Source organism: Lepus europaeus, chromosome 11, assembly GCF_033115175.1.
Source record: "Lepus europaeus isolate LE1 chromosome 11, mLepTim1.pri, whole genome shotgun sequence".
Lineage (NCBI taxonomy): Eukaryota > Metazoa > Chordata > Mammalia > Lagomorpha > Leporidae > Lepus > Lepus europaeus.
This window is the reverse complement of record NC_084837.1, coordinates 54,058,584-54,082,272: the sequence shown is the minus strand read 5'-3', so window position 1 is coordinate 54,082,272 and position 23,689 is coordinate 54,058,584. Positions and strand designations below refer to the sequence as shown.

At 35.6% G+C, this 23,689-nt stretch overlaps 2 protein-coding genes across 2 annotated transcripts; both read right to left on the bottom strand.

Moving 5' to 3' along the window:
* Positions 1–5,015: 5,015 nt before the first annotated feature.
* On the bottom strand, positions 5,016–6,008 carry LOC133770532 (olfactory receptor 4K15-like). Its single transcript, XM_062206609.1, has one exon. The coding sequence runs from the start codon at positions 6,003–6,005 to the stop codon at positions 5,016–5,018; it is 990 nt and encodes a 329-aa protein (XP_062062593.1). The 5' UTR covers positions 6,006–6,008.
* Positions 6,009–21,173: 15,165 nt separating this feature from the next.
* Positions 21,174–22,142, bottom strand: LOC133770531 (olfactory receptor 4K2). The gene has a single exon (XM_062206606.1). The coding sequence runs from the start codon at positions 22,140–22,142 to the stop codon at positions 21,174–21,176; it is 969 nt and encodes a 322-aa protein (XP_062062590.1).
* Positions 22,143–23,689: the final 1,547 nt, after the last annotated feature.

The window sequence follows — 23,689 nt, the reverse complement described above, 5'->3', positions numbered from 1 at the left end:
GAATGACTTAGCGCAGTATAATTTTAGTAGAAATTTAGATGAAATATAAATACTATTTTATCATTTTCTCCTTGCTTGTAGACAAATAAATCAAACCCAGAGGTAACTGAATTATAAATAATTAAATATGAAATTAAGCATGAAAACAAAACAGCATTAAAAACCCAACCCACATTCCATCACCTTGAATGACTTTGCTGAGAGGGGTGGGGTACAAAAAGAGGGAAAGGAAAAAAGGAGGGGAGGAGAAGAGGGAAAGGGAAGGAAGGGAGGGAGGAAGAAAAAGAAGGACAAAGGAGGCAGGAAGAGTATTTTCAGTTGGTTATATTTCTTTCCCTCAATGTTGTCAGTTTACTCAGCACTGATAAAGTCCTCCCGTTTCTAAGATTAAGCTCTCCATTTTTTTGTCTTAGCAAACAGCAGTAAGTTCCTATCTTGTTGATGATGAATAGTGTAAAATATAAATGCAAAAAAAAAGATAGAGAAAATTAGAAGTCATAGAATTATTATTATAAAAATACATTTAAATGGACAACTTTGAATACCATGAAAACAACTAGATACCTTAATTTGGGTAAAATTTCATTAATTATGAGGAATAAGAGAATATTTTAATAAAAAGAAATTATGAATTAGTTATTCCTATAATTCTTAAGGAAGACAGAAACCAAATCTTTATGTAGATTTCTTCCTTTGTTTAATTTTTGGTAATTTCTGAAATTCTGCACCTTATAAACTTAATAGAAATGTTATGGAAATTTATGTGTGTGTTCTTCTGTCCTTAAGTCACTATGTGGCAAATCAAAGATAAAAAGAAGAATAAACATAAATCCCTGGTGTGGGCAGCTTCCTAAGAAGCGAGCCGGAAGCCACAGGAACAAGACAAGATGGGCACAAGCTACCTTATCAAGGTCTCATGCTTCGATTTTCGTGTATGTGACCATCTGCGGACACTTCCCTCAGCGATTAGCTTAACCTTGTATTGAATAGTGGGAGACTTCTGAATGCATAGATTCTGCAGTATTCTTGATAATTCATTCTAAACTCAGCGAGTCAGAGTTCCTTAAGTCATTCTCAAAAAATGTTAATTAGAATAACTTAAATGTCATTGAAGTACTGAAATAACTGAGTCTGAGTAGAAACAAAGTTTTTTTTTTTTAATTTGCTAATTTTTCCACTGTTAAAATCATTTCTGGTCTCATCAGCCACTTAGAAATAATTTTATATTTATGTGTTTGAATTGGGAGTATATATATATATACACACATACATATATATAATGTATATGTTTATGTATGACATTCTAGATTCTGTCATGTCAAAAAGGCAATGTCTGCAAAAAATCCAAAAGTTATTAAGCACAAATACTGAATGTAATTGAATTAGTGGATGCATCCCTGTAATTTTGCAATAAGATATTTAGTTGCTATTTCTTGAGCAATAGTTATGTGTTAAGTATTCTACAAGTCTTTAGTTATAAATACAGACATATAAATACATACAAACCCATATTTTTCTATGCACAATTAGATTATATGTATTCACACATAGAGAATCCTAGGCAAGACAAATAGATGATAGATAGGCAGATAGTTATAGATAGAGAACAATAAATGCTCAGACATAGGGCAAATGCATGACAAAGCTATACTTTTCATTGTGGAAACTGTAGATAAACAGCAAGATGACATAATTATGATCATTGAGATGAGTGTAAAAGCCAAAAGAAGATCTGTTTGTGTTTAGAACAATTTGGTGCCTTGGTCATTTACCACTGTAGCAAATTATGTGCCATAAAACTGTAAAAATAAACTCAGGTGCAACAGTGGCTGAGTCCACAAAACATGGTGTGAAGGTAAAACTGAGCTCATCTCAGGACATTAACAGGCCTTCAAACATGGAGAGACAAATTCAGTCTCATTTCCATAACCAAAGGCAATAGAAACTGATATTAAAATAGTCTACAGTGAGCTGTGGTAGAAGTAGTAAAACGTACCTGAGTCAGGCTGGCTAGGCAGCCAGTGTTAGAAGTCTTTTTTGCTTTGTATTTCAGAAGCCCCACATGCAAAACCTGAGGTATTGTGATGATAACTGAAATATTTTCTCATATTGTGGTAACATGTTTCCCCCTCCATTTTATTCATTTCAATGAAAGAGAGATAAAGATGAAAATGTATTTCTTAGTGCTGAGTAATTTTGTCCCAGTGGGGCCATTGGTCACAAGGCCTTTTTTTAAATCACAGAGTAGGAAATATCACTTCTGTCTAGGGATTCAGACTTGGTCAAAGTCTGTGCACACATTAGCTGTTTTAATCACCTCTGCTAACTAGTACAACATTCATTTCCTATGAAAACTTATTCTAAGGCAATCCTTTGATTTCAACAGTTGTAACTGAATTATCATAGAGTAGTTTTACACTCTATATAGTTCATTTTAGTCCCAATCCTTCTAATTCATACTCTTTGTGAAATACATACTGATTGAAGCTATAATCTAAGTACTTTAATGGTAGGGATAGAATTGTTTTAATATTGTAAAACTACAAATAACTTAGACAAAAGAGGCTATGTCTTTTTTTGCATCTCTCAATCATGTTTAATTCTGGAATTTGTAATAATTTCATACTTACTACAGAATAGTAATTAAAAAATAGTGAAACATAGTCCTTCTATAAAAGTGGTTTGTCAATACAAAGACAAGGAAGAAGATAAACATGGATTAAATATAAGTAGATGTGAACTGAGGAATGGTATTTAGTTCAACCGCATTCAGAAAATGTCATTTTTGTCCTAAAATAATAGTAAAGCTTATTCACTCAGTTGTATTTACTGCATGTCAAAGGATTTCCCAAACTTAGTAGATATAGCAATAGATGAAATGAACAACCCACCTGTCCCATAGGAAGATTTATTGGGTAGTTGGGAGAAGATAACTTTTAAGTGAGTAAATTACCAATCAGGCTACATGGTATAAGTGCTATGGGGCAAAATGTAAAGCAAGAAATAAGATAGATTGTTGAAAGTGTTACAATTTCAAGTGAGGTTGTCAGAGAAGTCATAAAATGAACTTGGAAGTATTCCTTTTTCACTTTTTAAAAATTTGAAAACAACTGATGTAAATTTTTTTCCTTTTTATTGTTATTTTAAATTATTTCAGGTACCAGAACAGTAAAAAGAGGAGCATACATAGTTTTAACAATTTTTAAAATTTTGCCATAAATGCTTCAGATATAAATATTATCTGTAAACATGTATATATAAATATCATACAACATGGAATTCATGACAAAGGTTGTAAGTGAAAAACAAGACCATATTATTAAGTAACTGACACATCTCTGGGACAGCAACATTTATAAATATCTGTTTACCTGCTGACTCTGCCTGTGTCACCTAAACCGGGATGTAGCCACTGAGCTTCCTACAATATCCACCCCCTTGTCTATGACCTGTGAGCCATTGCTACCTCCAGACATCACACTGCCTGCACACCCACTGTAATGTAGAATGAGAAATCCATTAATTAGAACCAGGCTCGTGGGAGCTCTCTATCCACAAACTGAGCAACAAACATCTGGGGCACATCACAAGAGCTGGGTGGGACCCCAAAGTGTCTTTTTTTTTTTTCCAGAATGACCCAATTCTATTCTGCGTCATGCCTCAGTGAATGTTGTGCTTGTAGACGAGACTTTTCTTCCCATCTTAGTTGTCCCGCTGTAGTAGTGATGTGTGGTATGCTGGCAGCAGCGGTGGAGACACGCTGATCTATATCAGTAGTGAGAGACATTACTTCCAGGATTACTTGTAGAAGGGAAGAAAAGAGGTTTCCGTTCGAGGGTACTGTGGATTTCTAACTCACCGTTCTTATTACCAATGTGGGCTCTGCTTTACATTGAAAACTGAGGTTCTAAAATATGATTAGCTTCCTACATCAGGATATACTTGATGTATGAAGTATGAATTCCATGTTTTTGATTCAAATTTCCATAATGGTTACATTTCAGCTTTTCATAATTTTTTAAAGTCAAACCTTTCTTGACTCAAAACTTTTTGACAGACAGGTATAGTTGATAATATAGGTCAGTTTCTTGCTGAAGCACACAGAAGCACAAATAATCCTGATTTTGTTGTTTGCAAAGGAAATACTTGTATTTTGAAAACGAGCAGGATAATTTGATTAAGTCCTCGAGAACCAAGGATAATGTGTTTAAAGAAGAACACTGACAACTCTAATGACCTCTCACCATGGACTTTAAAAATACTTGCTACACTATGGGAAAAACTGTAGATGGGATATCAATAAGTAGTCATTGCTATACAGATCATGTTTGACCATAATGCTGATACCAAGAAAGTACAACCAACTTAAAACACAGGATGATGGCAATAAGTTAACAGGATGAATTGTGTTTAATAACACAGTGAATGCATACATGAATATAATACTTCTACAGAGTAAGTGTCTGTCTTTGTTTTATTTCCTATGGACCTGACATTCTAAAATGAGATAACCTTAGAGGAAACCATGGTGGTACATAACAATGAAAAGTGTTACCTCAAATTTTTAAATGTATTTTTGTCATGTTGAATTAATTCATGGATCCTTTCAATGAAGAGCACAAACTTTTTTATGTAAAAACACATAAAATAATATTCATGGAATTGGTTTTTAATGTGAGACTACATCATATGTATATTACTTGGAATATGTATATTACTTTAGAATATAAAGGAAACAGTGTTCACAATTTATCCAATATAAATGTGCAGCTTAAATTTTTTAAAATTAGTGTCATGCAACTTCAATTGTAAAATAATTTGTAAAACAGTGTATCACTGATTTTAGGTGATAAATAGAAGCAAATAGTTCTAAATGATAACACTATTACAAATATGACTAGAGAATATGTAATTGTATGTAAGTTTACCAATATTCAACAAAAACATATATTGAATCTATTGGTTCAAGGACAGTAGTTGTTAAGAAAAATGCTAGACATAAGAAAAAGTAAAATCTATGTGACCTCAATTTTCCTCCTGTCTGCGCAGTTCAACAAGTCTAGTCCTGGGAGAGGCAGCCTGGGACTTATGTACTGAGTCTTCAATTTATGCATTGCTGATTTCATCTCTTTGTTCCTCAATGTGTAGATAATGGGGTTCAATATAGGTGTGAAAATAGTAGAAAACACAGAAAAGAGTTTATCCACTGGAAAGTTGCTGAAAGGCCATGCATAAATGAAAATACAAGGCCCAAAAAAGAGGGTCACTACAGTGATGTGGGCAGTGAGAGTGCTGCGGGCCTTGGCCATGCCTGCTGAGAAATGGCGGCGCACAGTGACCAGGATGAATGTGTAGGAGATCAGCAAAAGCAGGAATGAAGTCATCCCCATAAGGCCACTGTCCAAAAGCATGAGCACTTCAGGGATGTAAGTATCTGTACAGGCAAGTTTGATAACCAAAGTAAGGTCACAATAATAGCTATCCACAATATTTGGGCCACAAAAAGGCAAGTTTACAGTGAAAGCTAACTGGCTCAGGGAGTGTATAACCCCAATGACCCAAGAGCCTACTACAAAGCCTGTACACTTGCCTAAGTTCATGATGGTTGCATAATGGAGAGGTTTGCAAATGGCTACGTACCTGTCATATGCCATAGCTACAAGGAGCACCATCTCACCACCAGCAAATACATGGAGTAAGAATATCTGTGCCATGCAGCCCTCAAAGGAGATGGTCTTGGGTTCATGAAGGAAATCATGGATCATCTTGGGAGTGGCATAAGTAGCCAGAAAAACATCAAGGACAGAAAGGTTACTGAGCATAATGTACATGGGAGTATGCAAGGCAGGTTCAGAAATCACAGTGAGGACAATGAGGAAGTTGCCCAGCACAATGGTGATGTACAGAAAGTTAAAAAAAACGAAGAAGAAACATTGAAGCTCCCAGGAACTGGAGAGTCCCAGCAGCACAAATTCAGCCACCCTAGAATAGTTTCTCTGGTCCATGGTCTCAGGGTATAAGAGAAATGCCTACAAAGATAAACATTAAAGGATTATTAACAAGAACAAGAAAAGTAGACTGAAATCACAAAGTGTTCTGAAAATTAAATAGAAATCTTGCAGAATTATCCTATTAGAGAATTTCTTCTTTTAATTTTTAATTTATTATTTATTTAACTGGCAGAGAGAGAGAGACAGAGAGACAGAGACAGAGAGCTTCCATTCACTGGCTCACTCCCCAAATGTCTACAATGGCCAGGGTTCACCTGGACAGGAGCCAGCAATCAGGGTTGCAATTCAGGTCTCCCAGCTGGGTCACAGGAACCCAGCCATTTGAGCCATCACAGCTGCCTCCCAGTATCTCATTTAACAGGAAGCTGCAGTCGGGAGCTGGAGCATGGTATCAAACCCAGGTACTTTGGTGGGAGATGCGGCTATCTTAATTGCTAGGCCAAACATCTGCCCTAAGAAATGATGTATTAGTAATTTTGACATGTACATTCTTTCAAATATCTTTATAATAAATGTGTGGGTTAAACCTGGTACTAAGCAAATAGTGAATGTACATCACAAAGACCTTAATTTAAGAAGAGGTGTGAAATTTCCAAATTCTTGTACTATCCTCTTTGCCCTGTTGCTTTTCTTGTTCCAGTCAAAGTTAACAACAAGCAGCTATAATTCTTAGAAAATTTGTAAGAGGCCACATCTAAAAGAAAAATACTTATCTTTTTTTCCTGTATTTTTTTACTCTGATTCTCCTCTTGCCTCTTTTTCTCCATCACACAAGCTTAGCAACCACACTATTAAAAGTGCTTAGTACACATTGTCTCTGAAGTTATGATAACCTTTTTTGGTTACAGTCTCCTGAGCAAGCATTGCACTATATAAACATGAGTAAACTGAGATTGCCAATATGTCAGTACAGAATAGCAATAAACACAAAATACAACATCAGAATGAGTTTAGAGTTGGAAAGTAGATCACTTAAAAGGCAACTGTGACATTTCACTGATCAAAGAATCCCAAAAGAAATAATTTTCACTAGAATATATGATTTATAGGCTTTCACTAAAATCTGTCAGTTAATAAAATAAAATACATTCTTTGAAAAATATCCAACAACATAGTACTTTCTCACTTAGCAAAATTAAGATTACTAGAGTAACAATTATGGAAATTAACAGTTGAGATAAGAAAAAGTTGTAAGTTTAAGGGTACTTTATAAAGCTCATGGGAAATGAAATTGGAAGATAAGTTTCTTTTGGTGCAAAGATAATCTATTCTACTTGTGTTTGCCATGCAACTTCTTTGGAACAATGCAGAAAAGGCTCCCAAGGAGATAGATAACAATTCTATACTTCATTTTTTTTTTTTTACCTAGAAACATTTTATCTAAGGTACACAAACTTCATACATTTCATATGTACAAATTTAGGAACACAATTATTCTTCCCACTCATCTATCGTTCCTGCCCGCACTCCCCCCACTGCTTCCTCCTCCCTCTCCTATTCCCATTCTTATTTTAACAAAGATTTATTTTCAGTTAACTTCATACACATAAGATTAACCCTACACTAAGTAAAGAGTTCAACAAATAGAATGAAGAGGAAAAAAAGAAAAAAAAAACTGTGTTTACAAGGGCAAGGAACTTAGTTTACAAGAAGGGTTTTATTTGCTTTGTTTTTTTGTTTTGTTTTGTTTTGTTTTGTTTTTTAAGATAGAAGACCCTCACAACTCATATTCTGTGCTTTAATTGAAAGTGATAGTGTCCATCTCCATAAAAGATGGTGAAAAAATGGTGTCAGTTTACAAAACGGTTGAGCTTGAAAGTGTTGTTATGTGCAATATATGAGCATTGAACTCTATAACAATCTGGTGGGGAAGAGATGGTCTTCATTTTTATATAAGAAAATTAAAACTCAAGAGGTTACTGATATGCTCCATATTATTTAGCAAGCAAGTAACAAATCCAAAACTTCATCTCAGGTTTTCAGAGCTCTTTCTGAAATCCTTGATAATAGAGTCTCTAAGGGCATCAAATACATGTGGTTTAAGAGTTTAAGTGAGAAACTGAAAATGAAAGGATTAGTCGGGGGAGTTGATGTGAAACCTTGTTAAAGATCCACGAATACACTTTGTAGCAGTAGCCCTCTCTGGTTAAAATAGCAAGAGGTAATGTATATTTTAATTCCCAAAATGGCTAATGATTTTTACTGAAAGGTATATATTTTACTTTATAATTCATTAGTCTGGAATACTTTATCCCCTGATAATAATTGTGACAAGGACTGTTATTCTATTACCCTTACAAAGTTTCTTCTATAAACATAAGCATACAAAATAATGAAGTGAGTGAGCAATGCATACTGTGACAAGATAACTAAAATGTAACTATTATAAAGCATATTTAGATAAATAACTATCACTAGGCTGAGTAGAGATTTCATCCTGGGACATTATGTCTGTTGGGAAGAAAATCTTTATCCAAATAGAATAACACTGTTCCTGACCATATCTATTAATTTGGTCAGTTACTTATCAAATGACAAACTGTGTTTTGGTGTTAGAAACTAATGTTGTAGGAACAGAGGAGGAGAAGTGCTAGAAATCATCATAATGAGTGACATAGTATCACTTGACAACAGCTATTTTCATCTAGATGTTGTACTGGGCTGGAATTAACTGAGATAAATGTAAAATAATATTAATATGTTTTTGAAGAGTCTCCTCTATTCATTATTTCTCAAGAATAACCTGAGAATCAAAGAAATCACAGCTTAAATATTATGAAACTTGATCCTTAAAACTATAATCTGTCACATTCAAAGTCAAGTCTTAAACTCTTGATTAAGATTTGAAATATTTTGCAGCTAAGTCAAAGAAAATTGAATAAAACTCTAGTCCAAATACCAAAAGCGATGCTTCAAGTTTCTTTCTCTAGTTAAAGGTCTTATTATCGAATAGACTGTCCTTATTCCAGGGATTAGATTTGGATCTTTGGTCAAATATAAGTTGGCTGTAGATGTTTGGATTGATTTCTGGTGTTTCTATTCTGTTCCATTGGTCTATCCATCTGTTTCTGTACCAGTACCATGCTGTTTTGATAACAACTGCCCTGTAGCTAATTATATACTGAAGTGATCTTCTGTATATAAAGAGAATTGGAAATGAAAAAAAAAAAAACACAACAACAACCTGGTGTTAAAATGGAAATGGCATAGAAAATTAATTAATTTGAAAAAAAAAATTATGTAGGATCTCTGTCTTTAATGTGCTGTACATTGCTATTTAATGCTATAATTAGTAATCCAATGGTAGTTTTTTCACTTGATGTTGCTATATGGGCAAAATGTTGAAATCTTTACCTAATATATACTAAACTGATCTTCTGTATACAAAGAGAATTGAAAATGAATCTTTACATGAATGGAAGGGGAAAGGGAGCGGGAAAGGGGAGGGTTGCGGGCGGGAGGGAAGTTATGGGAGGGGGGAAGCCATTGTAACCCATAAGCTATACTTTGGAAATTTATATTCATTAAATAAAAGTTTAATAAAAAAAATGTAAAAAAAAAAAGTCTTATTATCATTTGTCCAAAGAGAAAATTTCAAGCAAATGGATAAAGCATGCAGTTAACATAAAATGACGAAAGCATACCTGATTCAGATATCTGCAAATTTTTGAGAAGCTGAAGCAAGAATAGTGTCTCTCAGCTCAAATGCTCCTATAACTGAGAGAGCATCAGTTGCATCCGTGATTTTGAGTTGAGCTATCGTAACTGCAGTAGGTATTAATTTAGGCAAGCTTCCTCTTCTTATGGGCACTCTATTGTCCCATTTTATCATTTCTCCATTTCATTTAGGACTGAGGTTGTACAGGGACCATGGGAAGATATCCCAAGTCAATTCCTTAGTATTATATGTTTGCTGGCTTGTTAAATAGGGAAAATGGCTTAGGTCCAGAAATCCAAACCACTTGAAGCTTTCTCTCAACTCCCAGAGCTCTGATCTTAGCAATAATCAGTTACATACACTATGTTTCTAATAGATTTAGGCAGAGATTTATGTGTAGAGATTTCTGAAGTACTACATGAAGAACTGAATTGAATTTTATCTTTAGTAGTGTTTTCTTGTCAAGAAATCTGGTCTTTTGCAATGGGAAAGTACAATGAATTCATTTTTTAATCTTAAATATAATTGACAATACATCCAATGCAAACATCTTTGCATTCTTAACATAAACTACTCAATTTTAGTGTATTATATGCTAACATCATAATTTGGTTTTGATATGCAAATATATATTTAGGATACTTGCATTTAGGTTTACAAGCTGCAATTGCCCTTTAGTAGTTTTAAGTTATTAAACTATCTTTCCACTTCCAAATTTGGTGGTAAGATAATGACTCACTTGCTCATAAAATTAGTAGGAACCCTCAGAAAAATATTTCTACATCCTTGCACCATTTGTTCTCTGATGGTCTAGAAGAAGTTGCAGATGTGTCTTGTGAGTTTTATAGGGATATATCTTTACCTACTTTTTCAAAGTATTGCATAGTTTTTGGCAACTTCAGTTTTCCCCTTCTCCTTACATAAATTCATTAGCGTATGCTTTCCTAAGAAATTGAAAAATTTGTGTGAGTGAATCTGTGACCTTCTGTTCTACATGACATTTTCTAATTATCTAACCTCAAATTAGTAATTTATGACCATTTTTATAATCTCCAGTGATTGTGAAGTTCCTGTCAACTTTTTTTTAATCAATATTGATTCTTTGTTTCTTTCTATCTTCATTTTTGCTTCTCCAAGAATTATACTTGTAATTTCACTTATAACTGTACAGATTATTTCTTTTTTTTTCAATTCAAGAGCTCATGGTTGGTGTTTTTTTATCTTTTTATTTTGATGAAAATGTAATCCTTGTACCCTTCTGGGAGCACAGTGCAGGATATTTTTAATTGGCATATAAAATTGCATACATTTATCATTGATAACATCATGTTTTTACCTTATTTTAAAAATTTTTAAGTTTATTTTCATTTATTTGGAAGAGAGAGAGAGAAAGATGTAAACGACAGAGATCTTTTGTCTGCTGGCTTACTGTCCAAATGCCTACACCAATTGAGATTGGTGCAGGCTAAAGCCAAGAACATAGGTAATCTCCATCTCTCATGGGAGTGGCAATGACTCAGCTATTATCTGCTTTTTTCCCAGGATGGTCAATAGCAGGCAGCTAGAATCAAAAGCATGCTGGGACTCAAACCCAAACAATCCAACATGTGATAACAGTGCCCCAAGACATGTCTTAATCTCTGTGCCAAATACCTGCCCAAAAACTTTTGAGCATGTACACATTGGGGAAGTACTAAATCAATCTATTTACCATGTGAATTACCTTACATGCCTACCAATATTTGCATGTGTGTATGTGAGAACACTTAAAATCTATTTGTCTAGAAATTTTCAAATATGTAATGTATTGTTGTAGTCTGAAGTCACCATGATGTACAATAGATCTCTTGAACTTATTTCTCTTAACTGAAATCTCTTGTCCTTTCACCATCTTCCTGATCTCCAAATCCACCATCCTCTGATGACCAGTATTATGACTATGAAGTATGATTTGCAAACATTTTCTCCCATTCCATACATTGATTTTTTTCATCCAATTGATTATTTCCTTGGTTTTGCAGAACTTTTTAGTTTGATGTAAACTTATTCATCTAGTTCTGCTTAGTTGCTTAGGTTTGGTGTTATAACCCCACCCCCAAATTTGTCTAGATTAATGTCTAGGAGATTTTCCCCTATATTTTCATTTTAGTTTTACAGATTCAAGAGGGATTTAATGATTTTGTATTGATATTTTTAATATGAAGTGAGTTAAGGACTCAGTCTTAGTCTTCTGCAGGTGGATATTTAGGTTTTTATTTTGTAATATTTATTTATTTGAAAGGCAGAATGACAGAGAGAGTAGGGAGAGACAGAGAGAGATAGCTCTTCCTCCTACTAATTAACTCCACAAATACATGCAAAAACTGGGCTGGACTAGGCCAAAGCCAGGATTCAGGAACTCTATCTGAGTATCTCACATGAGTAACAGGAACCCAAGTACGCGGGGCATCATCTCATGCCTCTGGCATATTAGCAGGAAGTGGAATCTGAATCATAAGTGGGATCCAAGTCCTGGAGAAGGTGGTTTTTAAAAAGTGGAGAGTGCAGTCTCAGGGAAGAGTTAGGGAGAAAGCAATGGAGAAACTATGAGAATTGGAGAGACACAGTGGTCCAACACAGTGGACCAACATGGAGGGCATGGATGCACACAACTCAGGGCCCCAGCAGCAGAGAACCTCCACACCAATGTTGGAGAGTGAGGTGAGACCAGACTACAGCTGTCCAAGCCACTGGCAAAAATGGTACAGGAAGAGCCGGGAGGGAATCTGGCTTGGAACCCTGTGGGGGATAGTGGACCTGCCAAACTAGAGGAGAAAAGAGAAGGGGTCATCTTTCTCTCCCAATCACCGTGCAATGGTGTCTTGTAACAAGCTGATAGACAGCAAGCCCATTTTGGGCATATGTAACAGCTGAGCCAGCCAGTGTCCACGCCAAGGAACCAGCCGAGCAGACTCCTGAGTCTGGGGGGGAGACCAAGCAGGGGGGTGAGTGCTCATGACTATGAGAGGCTTGTGTACCAGGACTGTGAAAACACTGACGCTGCACAGGAGGACTCAGGGTGAGGCTGGGACTTTGGACAGTCACTGAGGGAGGTCTGCACCCTCAAGGCTCCCTGGTTGTCTGGTGAGGAACACTGCTGGGGAATCTGCGCTTGCACTAATGACTGCTCAGATCCTTTGTGTGGTCCTTGTGGCAGAGTGGACAAATAATATACTCACTGGGGCTAGAGCCCAGGCACCGGTCTCCTCTAAGGAGAGGAGCTCAGCTGAGTCTATACCAAGAGACAGGAACAAACCTCCCCTCTGATAAAAATTTCTGGAAACAAATGAAGATGACTGTACAACATATCAAAGCTTATGGGATACAGCAAAAGCAATGTTAAGAGGAATGTTTATTTATTTATTTTCTTTTATTTATTTTTTTGACAGGCAGAGTTAGACAGTGAGATAGAGAGACAGAGAGAAAGGTTGTCTTTTCATTGGTTCAATCCCCAAATGACCGTGCCAATCTGAAGCTAGAAGCCAGGTGCTTCCTCCTGGTCTCCCATGCGGGTGCAGGGAGCACTTGGGCCATCCTCCACTGTACTCCCTGGCCACAGCAGAGAGTTGGACTCGAAGAGGGGCAACCAGGACAGAACTGGCACCCCAATCGGGACTGGAACCCGGAGTGCTGGTGCTACAGGCAGAGGATTAGCCTAGTGAGCTGTGGCGCTGGAAAAAGGAAAGTTTATATCAATTGGTGCCTACATCAAGAAATGGAAAGGCACCAAATAAATGAGCTATCAAGCATCTCAAGGATCTAAAAGAAAAAACAGCAAACCAAACCCAAAACTAGTAGGGAAGACAAATAATTAAAATTAGAGAAGAAACCAACAAAATTAACCCCCCCAAAAATACAAAAGATCAACAAAACAAAGAGCTGGCTTTTTGAAATAAATAAACAAAATTGACACATCATTGGCCCAAATAACCAAAAAAAAAAAAAAAGGGAGAAAAAGACCCAAGTGAATAAAATTAGAGATGAAAAGTGAAATGTAGCAAAAGACAGCAAGGAAATAAAAAGAATCATCAGAAATTACTAAAAAAGAACTGGCTGCTGGCAAACAGGGAAACCTAGCAGAAATAGATAGATTCCTGGTCACATACAACCTACCTAAATTGAGCCAAGAAGACATAGAAAACCTAAACAGACCCATTACCAAGACAGAAATTCAATCACTAATAAAGACCCTCCCAACTAAGAGAAGCCCAGGACCAGAGGGCTTCACTGCTAAACACTACTAGCCATTTAAAGAATTAACTCCAATTCTTCTCAAGTTATTCAAAATAATTGAAATGGAGGGAATCCTCCCAAATTCTTTCTATGAAGCCAACATCACGTTAATTCCTAAACCTGAAAAAGATACAACACAGAAACATAACTTTCTCCCTTTCTCTGTCAATCTGCTTTTCAAATAAATAAACATTTTTTTAAAAAAGGAAAAAAAAGGGGGGGGGGGCGTCACTGTGTCATAGTGGGTAAAGCTACTACCTGCAACACCAGCATCCCATATAGGCATGGTTCGAGACCAGGCTATTCCACTTCCTATCCAGCTCCCTGCTAATGGTCTGTGAAAAACAACAGAATATGGCTCAAGTGCTTGGGCCCCTGTCCCCACATGGGAGATCTGGAAAACACTGCTGGCTCCTGGCTTTGATCTGGCACAGCCCTGACCATTGAGCCTTTAGGGAGCAAACCATCAGGTGGAAGATCTCTTTCTCTCTCTCAGTCATTCCCTCTTTCTCTGTAACTCTGCCTTTCAAATAAATAAATAAATAAAAGTTTAAAAAATAAGTCATTAAAAGTTACTTTCATTGTGAAATATTTTTATGGGAAATAAACTAGGAAATAAACCATCAGTCCAACAGGCAATATCTGTAATGGGAACAGATTGCCTTATCTATAGCCAAAAATAACTGTGCCCTGGGTGATTGACAAAGGCATAAGAATCTCTCTCAGGGGAAGTTTGGGGTTTTTGTAATGGTTTTCCCTTTTCTGGGGGTAGGAGGAGGTGTTCCTTATGGGTTTTCTGTTAGAAAAGAAGTGCAGCAGTGAACGTCTCAGAAAGGAGAGGTGCCTGGCCAGCTGAGACGGCTTTATCAGAGAATGGACCTGAGGTGGGTCATCAGTCACAGGGGTCAAAGACCTCTCTCCCACATTTTCACACAGCGAATTAGTGTGCCAGAGACAGAGCACTCTGGTTCACTCTGCCAGATGTCCACAATGGCTAAGGCTGATGGGGGCTGAAGCTGAGAGCTGCGAACTGAATGAGGTTTCCTATCTGGTTGAAAGGGACCCAAATACTTGAGCCGTCACCACTGACTCTCAGGGTCTGCACTGTCAGGAAGCCTGAATCAGAAGCCAGAACTGGAACTTGAATGTGTCAACATGCCGATATGAGACATGGATGCCTTAACTCTCAACTAAATGCTCATCCATTGCAGACTTTTTTTTCCATGTGTGAAATGAAATGGGGAGACACAGCCTCAAGGACTTGAAGATGCAAGTAGAGGTTCTAATTTATTTGAAAAAGAAGCAAAAGGGCTGATAAAGCTGTATCTTTCTTGAAATAATTAGAAAAATTAAATAGGCAAATTTATGATGATCCAATTATGTTGCTTTTGATAGAAAATTTTAGTTAAATTTAACATTTGTAAAGGAATTTCAAAAATTTTAATGTCTGAAGAACTGTTGGATGCAATGAGATTCTATGTAATTACCCTAGAGAGATGGAGTAGAGAAATACCAAAGTGAGGTACTGACACTTCCCTGCAAAAGTTAATAGACAGGGGCCAAAGTTGTGGTGCAGTGGGTTAAGCCACCTGAGATGCTGACAACCCCTATTGGTCTGGTTTGAGTCTTGGCTGCTCTGCTTCCAGTTCAGCTTCCTGCTCATGTACCTGGGAAAGGAGGGGAGAATGGCCCAAGTGACTGGGCCTCTGCCACTCATATGTGAGATCCAGGTGGAGTTCCAGGCCCCTGACTTCAGCCTGATCCTGCCCTGGCCATTGTGGCCATTTAGGGAGTGAACCATCAGAGGGGAGACCTCTCTGAATCTCATTCTCTTCTCAATAACTCTGCTCTTCTAAATAAATAAATAAATATTTTTTAAAAGTTAATAGATCAATCCCAGTCTTCATTTTTGCCAAGTATTCAGGTGAATAAAAAAAAAGTACAGACCTTAGAGTACCAAACTGTTTAAAAATGGAGTAATAATTTAAATTTAAGGTACTTGAGGACATAAAGTGATGACCAAGGAATTTACAGCAAAACTGACTTTAAACTTGTCAAGTTTCAAGAACCAAAGATACTGTTCTCAGTGTGCCAAAATCAGAGATATTGTTCTCAAGACGTTTTCTTAGAGAATACGTTAGAAGCTTTAAACACCAAAATTGAGCAGAGACATCAGCTATAGGCAGTAGCCTTGAGCAACATAGCTATCATCATTTAGGGGAAAAGGGGAGACAACAAGATATCAAGGTCATTTGGATGAGAGAAAAGAACACCCTGTATAGTCTGTCTTGCAGAAGTTTCAACCTGCATATGATCAAGTCTCTGATTTTACAATTTGCAGAGAATTGCAGAGGACAGAGATGTGTTGAACTGGACTGTGAGCATGCAATCAGTATGTTCTAGACTGTTGGAGGCTCCTTGGGGTGAAAGCTCAGGTTTTTAAAAAATAAATTAAGTAGAACTGGAGAGATGATGTTATAAGTGTAATGAAAAGATAACAAAGTGGGTGAGACTAATTTTGAGTGTCTCAGAATGTATCTTTGAATATAGATGTATTCATAAAACTGATAAATACAAAGAATTTAATATCGAACCAGGGTAGTGGATAGTTTTAGGAGAGAAACTTGTCAGTGTGCTGGAAAAATATGGGATTTATGGGTGGCTGCCAAAGTTCTATTTTGTGTCCTGAAAAATGATTCTAATCTTGTTTGCCTTACAATAATTCAATAAGCTGAATGTTTCTTGTGTATTTTTCTTTTTCATGGTTTTACTCTACAAGGATCAGATTATAATAATGAAAAATGCATATTAATGTGATATTGATTGGCTGACTCATTCAGCCTCTGGTCCACATCTTTTAGATATTTTCTGTTGGATAACAAAAAAAAAAAAAATAAATAAATCTATCAACTTTTTTTTTTTTAGCCAAGGTTTTCTGTGAAAATTCTATCACTTAATTTCACCAACAAGAGCTTAGAAGGCAAAAAGGAGACAGAGGGTGCATACTTATGTGACCCTCTGCTGGTGAGCAAGAGGATGCAATACAAGGGATAGCATTTGTGAAGAGAGCCCTGTGTTGGCCAGCGTCATGGCTCACTAAGCTAATCCCGTATCTGCGGTGCTGGCACCCTGGGTTCTAGTCCCGGTTGGGGCGCCGGATTCTGTCCCAGTTGCTCCTCTTCCAGTCCAGCTCTCTGCTGTGGCCCGGGAGGGCAGTGGAGAATGGCCCAAGTGCTTGGACCCTGCACCTGCATGGGAGAACAGGAGAAGCAGCTGGCTCCTGGCTTCGGATCAGCGCAGCGCGCCAGTCGTAGCGGCCATTTGGGGGGTGAACCAACGGAAGGAAGACCTTTCTCTCTCTCTATCTCTCTCTCTCTCTCACTGTCTAACTCTGCCTGTTAAAAAAAAAAGAGCCCTTTGTTTCTACAACTGTTCACCATTTCAGGAGTTTTGGATGTTGTGGCTATTTGGGGAGTAAACTAGAGGATGGGAGATCTCTCTCTGTCTCTCCTTCTCTCTCTGTAACTCTGCCTTTCAAATAACTAAATAAATCTTTGGTCTCATAGCTCTTCTTTATGTTCTCTCTGGATATCTACACTCAAAAATCAACATGCAAAATAGTATCAGGAAAGAAACAAGGAGAAAGGGATATTCTAGCTTTCTTGTCAACTTTGCTTTAATTATTTTTCATAAAAGCTCATTTGAAAAGCAAGGTTTCCCTGGTATCTTAAATTAACTCTGAAAATACTTAAAAGAATCTGAATATGCTCAGATAATCTTACTGAAAATTTCTTTTGCTGGGCAGAATCAAAGCGGTCAGTTTATCCTAAGCCATAGTCACACAACATACTCATATAAGACAGTTTGTGTCATATACAACTCGGTCTGTCTATCACCTTTCTATCATCTACATGTACTAGTCTATTCACTCACCTCTTCACCTTGATAATATAACAATTAAGTATCATCATTCTTATTCTGACAAAAAAAAGTGTAGTGAAAATTCATCCTAAAATCATTAAATCAATTTAATAATTACTCATTATAAATAGACAATAGCATAATGATTAACAACAATTTAATGTGTTCTTTGATTTATACAATTATGAGCCAAGAGAAAAATTTCCATAAATTTGAATTAACATAAGAACCAATGTGATTTTTAGTTGAAGTCATTTTTAATTCTCCAAATCAAACTTGATATACATTACTTTTAATGTATATGACATACATATACATTACTTTTATGCATACATATATATGGATGAATACTTAAACTCATTAAACAAATGAAAATTATTAGCTCAAGAGAATATGAAGTCCCATAAAAAATAGATATCCAGAGTTGATCACCTAAAATATGACTAACATTGAACACAACTGTATACTTTAAATGATTTACTTCCTTTATTCCTCAAACAACTATGTAGTAAGGGCCCCTACTATTTCCTTGTATTGACGTTGAAATGCTGAGAGACATTAAATATGCTGCTCAAGTTTATAGCAGTAACAGCAGAACTGGCATTAAACACTGTTAAAAAGATGCCAGGGTCTAAAACTTACTCATGCACTCAGGGTGAATCTAGATTCTGCAGAGCCTAACCTAATACAATCTGAAGGCACATGTTTCAGAAAAAAATCAAAATCATCAATAAAAAGTTGTTGGGGCTCACTTGGGGCCTTGGAGGAGACCCAGGCAAAGGAAGGGGTCTAAATCTATGCTTTACTAGCTTCACAGTAAGTCCATGGTCCATATAGAGTGTGGTATTCTGAAAATTCTCCCCAAACATTTTTAAAAATAAGCAACATTTATAATTTTGTGGACATTTTATTATATATGCAATTCTTTCAATTATTACAATTTATCACTAATCTGTTTTCATTTTACTTGAATTTTTTCAATTGCATTCAATTTTTCTGCTTACTTTTGCAAGACTCATTACAATTGGCTTTTTACAGTTTTTAAAAACTCATATAGACTTTGTATCACCAAGCTTCATGGCTCTTCAAATACCTATATACCGCCCTTCCAACAAGTTAAGGAGTTGATGACCATGCTGCTGAGCTTACCCTGGGTTTAAAAAAAAAAAATGTGTCAGCAGCTTGCAGAGCATTTTTGGTGATAAAATGATCCACTATGTGTCCTAATTAGGGTTTTCAATGCAGAAATGTCTTGAATGTTGACTCCTCATGTCTAGCCACCAGGCAAGGTAAAAAGTAGTTCCCTTTACATGTGGAAGTCCTCCAGAGGCCATCTCTAGTCCTGTCATTCTCAGCTATTTTCAGTTCCACCACCCAGGCTTGTTACTGACTTGTGATATGGAGTTGTCTGCTGATAATTTACATGTGAAGCTGCTTTGGCAAATGTCCTTGAGCTTTGAGTTTTCCACAAAAGCACTGATGATTGATGGCATAATTTCCAAAAGACTCTACAATTTTATGTTGCAAAAAGTAAGTAGCTCATTTCTTAAAATATTCTCCTGACACGTTATATCTTTCATAAAACATCAACTAAAATATTCTACAAAAATAAGGTCCCTGCTTCTGAACATATGTGCACAAATAACTGCAAAAAAGAGAAAGTTAAACAAAATCTGAATTCATCCATTTGAATCCCTATTTTTGAATAAAATTGTGCTATTAGTTTGTTGACATAAATTTTTATTATTCCTGTGTTAATACTGTAGACATTTTTATCCAATGATTTCAAAACTGCATAGGTTTTAAACACAATGTCACACACTCTTAAATTGTACATTTGTTCCCTATTTTTGTAAACAAAGTGTATTTGCTTAATACATTAATAAAGAAAAAACATGTACCAACAATGAAATATCACATTCCCATTATTTGGCTTAAAAGTTAAAAGTTAAGAATTTTCCCTTGTTAATTCATCTCTCAGAGGCAGTAATTAACATATTCATATAATTCTTTGTTTTAACAGTTTACTTAATCATGTCAGAAAAAAATAACAACTTGATATTTGTCAAATATTATGTTTCCAATGCATCTTTTCTTTTGTGGATACAAGTTGGATAATAAATCTGATCCTACATTTCATAAATATCGTTTAACAATTCTAAATGACTTTTGATTTTTAATGTTTTCTACTATTTAAAAAAGACTTTTAAACCAAGGTACCCAAGAGAATTTTGTATTTCTTATGACTTAAAACACCTGCAATTCCAGTAACTAGAAAACAGGAATAGGGGCAGTTTGCATACCTGTCGGTTAATATTAAAACCAAAGTTCTTAATTTAAAAATAATAAAAACCTATTTGTCTATAAAAACTTTATGATTACATTGATATTACATTATTAAGTCAAATTACTTATTTGTATCCAAATATAAACAGAAAACATGACTTAACCAAAATGTAAAGCAATATAATGCTTTAAAATGGAAGCGTATGTTCCCCATAAACAATCATAAGCTCTATCTTGATTTAATTCTAGTTTTAACATTATAGGCATTAAGAAATCATAGTATCTGTGTTAAACAAAAATGCATTGCTTTGCAACTCATTTCATATTTTCTGATTTTTCAGAATTCTCCAAACTTTCTACTTACTGTGAGTTATCAGAAAAAAGGATCTTAGCAGGACTGCTTTGTTTATTAGCCAAATGTGATTGATGCATCCTCCTATATTACATCACTTGCTTTTCACCCCATAACATTTGCAATGAATTCTATTCATAGTTTTATTTAATAGGAGAGATCACAATGTGTTTAAATGTTAAGTAAGCATGGCACAGGATATGAACAGGAAACCATCACTTTTCTGTCTGAAGATGAGCTTCTACACAAGTGTGAATTATAGAAATATTGCTAATTTGTAATAGTTTAGAGCCAAAACTCCAAACAATTCAATCACTAACTATATTTAATTATCTCATAGTTCTTCTTTAATTTGTTTTTCTCATTCTTTGTTCCCTTTTTCAGTGAATTAATTACCATTATTGAATTCCTAACCAGAACAGTCACTTCTGATCTTTTATGGTTTTAGTTTCTGCAAGACTTTATTTGTGCTAAAATGATTTTTCTGAAATTTCAAATGACTTTTGAACAAACATAAAAATAACTTCAAAATGCACTTGACCTTGTGCCCTCACCAATTCATGGCGATTGTAATTTGATAATTACAACAGAAATGGAAGCCTAGCATGGAGTTGTAAGCACTATGTGTCACACAAACTATGACACATAATGCCTTGGAAGCTAAAACTAGAAGTTAACAAATCAAAGCTAAGAAATAATGAGAAGGAATTGTCTTGTGGGAATTTAAAAACCTATTCTTCAGTTTCTTTATGGCTGTCTTTATATCTTGATTCCTTAAGGTATAGATCACTGGGTTCAGAATTGGAGTAAAAATAGTATAAAACACAGATAGGATCTTGTCCACCAGAAAGCTGCTTTGTGGCCACATGTAGATGAAGATGCATGGCCCAAAGAACATGAAGACAACAAGGAAGTGAGCCGTACAGGCAGAAAGAGCCTTAGATGGTCCTCGGGAAGAATGATGCCTTATGGTAACCAGGACAATAACATAAGAATTAAATAAGAGAATAAAGCAGGACAGAGCAATTATGCCACTTGTTGAGATCATAAAGAGACCCAAAACATAAGTATCCACACAAGCCAGCTGGAACACCACAGGAAGGTCACAGAAAAAGCTATCTACTTTATTGGGACCACAGAATGGTAATGTGAGGGCAAATATGACCTGACTCATTGAATGCATGATTCCTACAATCCAGGAAGCTACCACAAATGCAGCACAAACATGAGGACTGATAATTAAAGCATAGTGCAGGGGCTTACATATTGCAATGTATCTATCAAAGGACATAGCCATGAGTAAAATAATCTCAGTACCAGTGAAAAGATGTAGGAAAAATATCTGAGTGATGCAGCCATCAAAAGAGATGGTTTTATTACTGATTAAGTAGTCCATAATCATCTTGGGAATGGCAAATGAAGCAAGAGACATATCAATTATGGAAAGGTTGGTAAGCAGAAAGTACATTGGCGAGTGTAGGTGAGAATCACCTATAACTGTGATGACTATGAGGCTATTACCCACCATTGTTGCCACATACAACAATGAAAACACTGTAAAGAAAAATATCTGCAGTTCCCAGGAATTAGAGAGTCCCAACAAAACAAATTCAGAAACAATAGACTGATTGGCAAGGTCCATTGTCTAATTCACAGGTAGAAGCCTGTATTAAAAAGAAAAAGAAAAAAAGTTAAATGAAAGCATTATTCAAAGGAAACAAAATCTCCAAATCCAAGAATCTATTTTAGTAGATTTTGTTTACTCTGTGAGAATTTTTCCAAACTATTATTTTTATTCTTCTCATTTAGTACATTAATTGGAAGGGAAATTATAGAATCATAGTGATTATAGCAAAATAATATTTAAATGAGGTATTGAAAATAACATTTTCTTTTTTGGCAGTAAATGGAAATCAAAACAAGATATTATTCTGTACAGACTTAACTACCTATTTATCCATCCAATTATCTATATAGTCCTATAAATAATAGCCAATATTTAGTAAATACTTTATGTTGACAATGTGTTAAACACACATTTATGAATAAACATATACCTGTTGAGTCTTTTAGAATTTATGCATAAAGGTAAACTTGCTGAAGAAACACATAAAATTATATCACATAGAGGGGTTCTTAAGCAGCATTATAGAGAACCTTCTATGAATGAATGTAGAACTCTTCTAAATTTCCAGAGAATTATTAGCAAACTCAAAGACTAAAATTTCCCAGTTCAAATCCAGAAGAAACACACAGATAAACAGTTTTTCTGATACTCATCCAGAGGAAGAACATTAAGTTTGCTACATTATGGAAATCCAGACTAATGAAAGGCATTTGATTCCTTGGGTAGCAATTTTCTTTCATTTAAAATATGTATTTATTTCTCTTATAAACATTTATAATTCTTCAATTTAAAACATTACCTTTTTCTCTTTAAGGAAATATTGTATCACTTTTATGGCAAATAGCCCAAAGATCAATTCTTCCATTGAACCCCTAGTCGAATTCTCCCTTCAGATCTGCCAACATATATTCATTATTTTATTGATCTCAGATCTATGTGATAGAGCTTAGCTGATAGAATTGGGAAGGGAAAATATTCAACCTACTTACTAGAGCTACAGCAGAACCATGGCTTTAGAATACTCAGTTAAGTAGACTTCTGGCAAAGGACATGAGGATAATTTTAAATATAAATAAATGACCTAATTGAACCATTAATTTTTAGCAGCTGTAGATGAAATGAATATTTAATGGACTAGGGAATTGACCAAGAAATCATCTTGCAGTGGGATTTATTAGACAACAAAGATGATATTATTGGGTTCACAAAAAGAAGATACTGTAAGAATCTTATGGGAATTTATGATTGTTTTCATCTGCACTAAAAGATTCAGAGAATGAAAGTTGAAAAAGTCATCATTTCATAAGGCAGCAGCATATAACAAGTGAACTAATTTTAACAACTATTCTTGGTTACCTGACACTGTACTAAACGCAATAGAAAATGAAATTAAAACACACGCACCGCTGCTTCAAGTGAGTCAGAGCTCTCGGGCGGTATTGAACACTGATAACTAAAACAATCGGTGAAGAATGCAACGACGTGGAACATGTGCTCAATCATTCTCAGGGATCCTCTGTGAACTGAAGTTTAGCTAAAGGAAAACACTGTGATAAGTCAAT

Coding starts and splice junctions, on each gene's coding strand:
- LOC133770532 (XM_062206609.1), bottom strand. CDS start 6,005: ATGGACCAGAGAAACTATTCTAGGGTGGCTGAATTTGTGCTGCTGGGA.
- LOC133770531 (XM_062206606.1), bottom strand. CDS start 22,142: ATGGACCTTGCCAATCAGTCTATTGTTTCTGAATTTGTTTTGTTGGGA.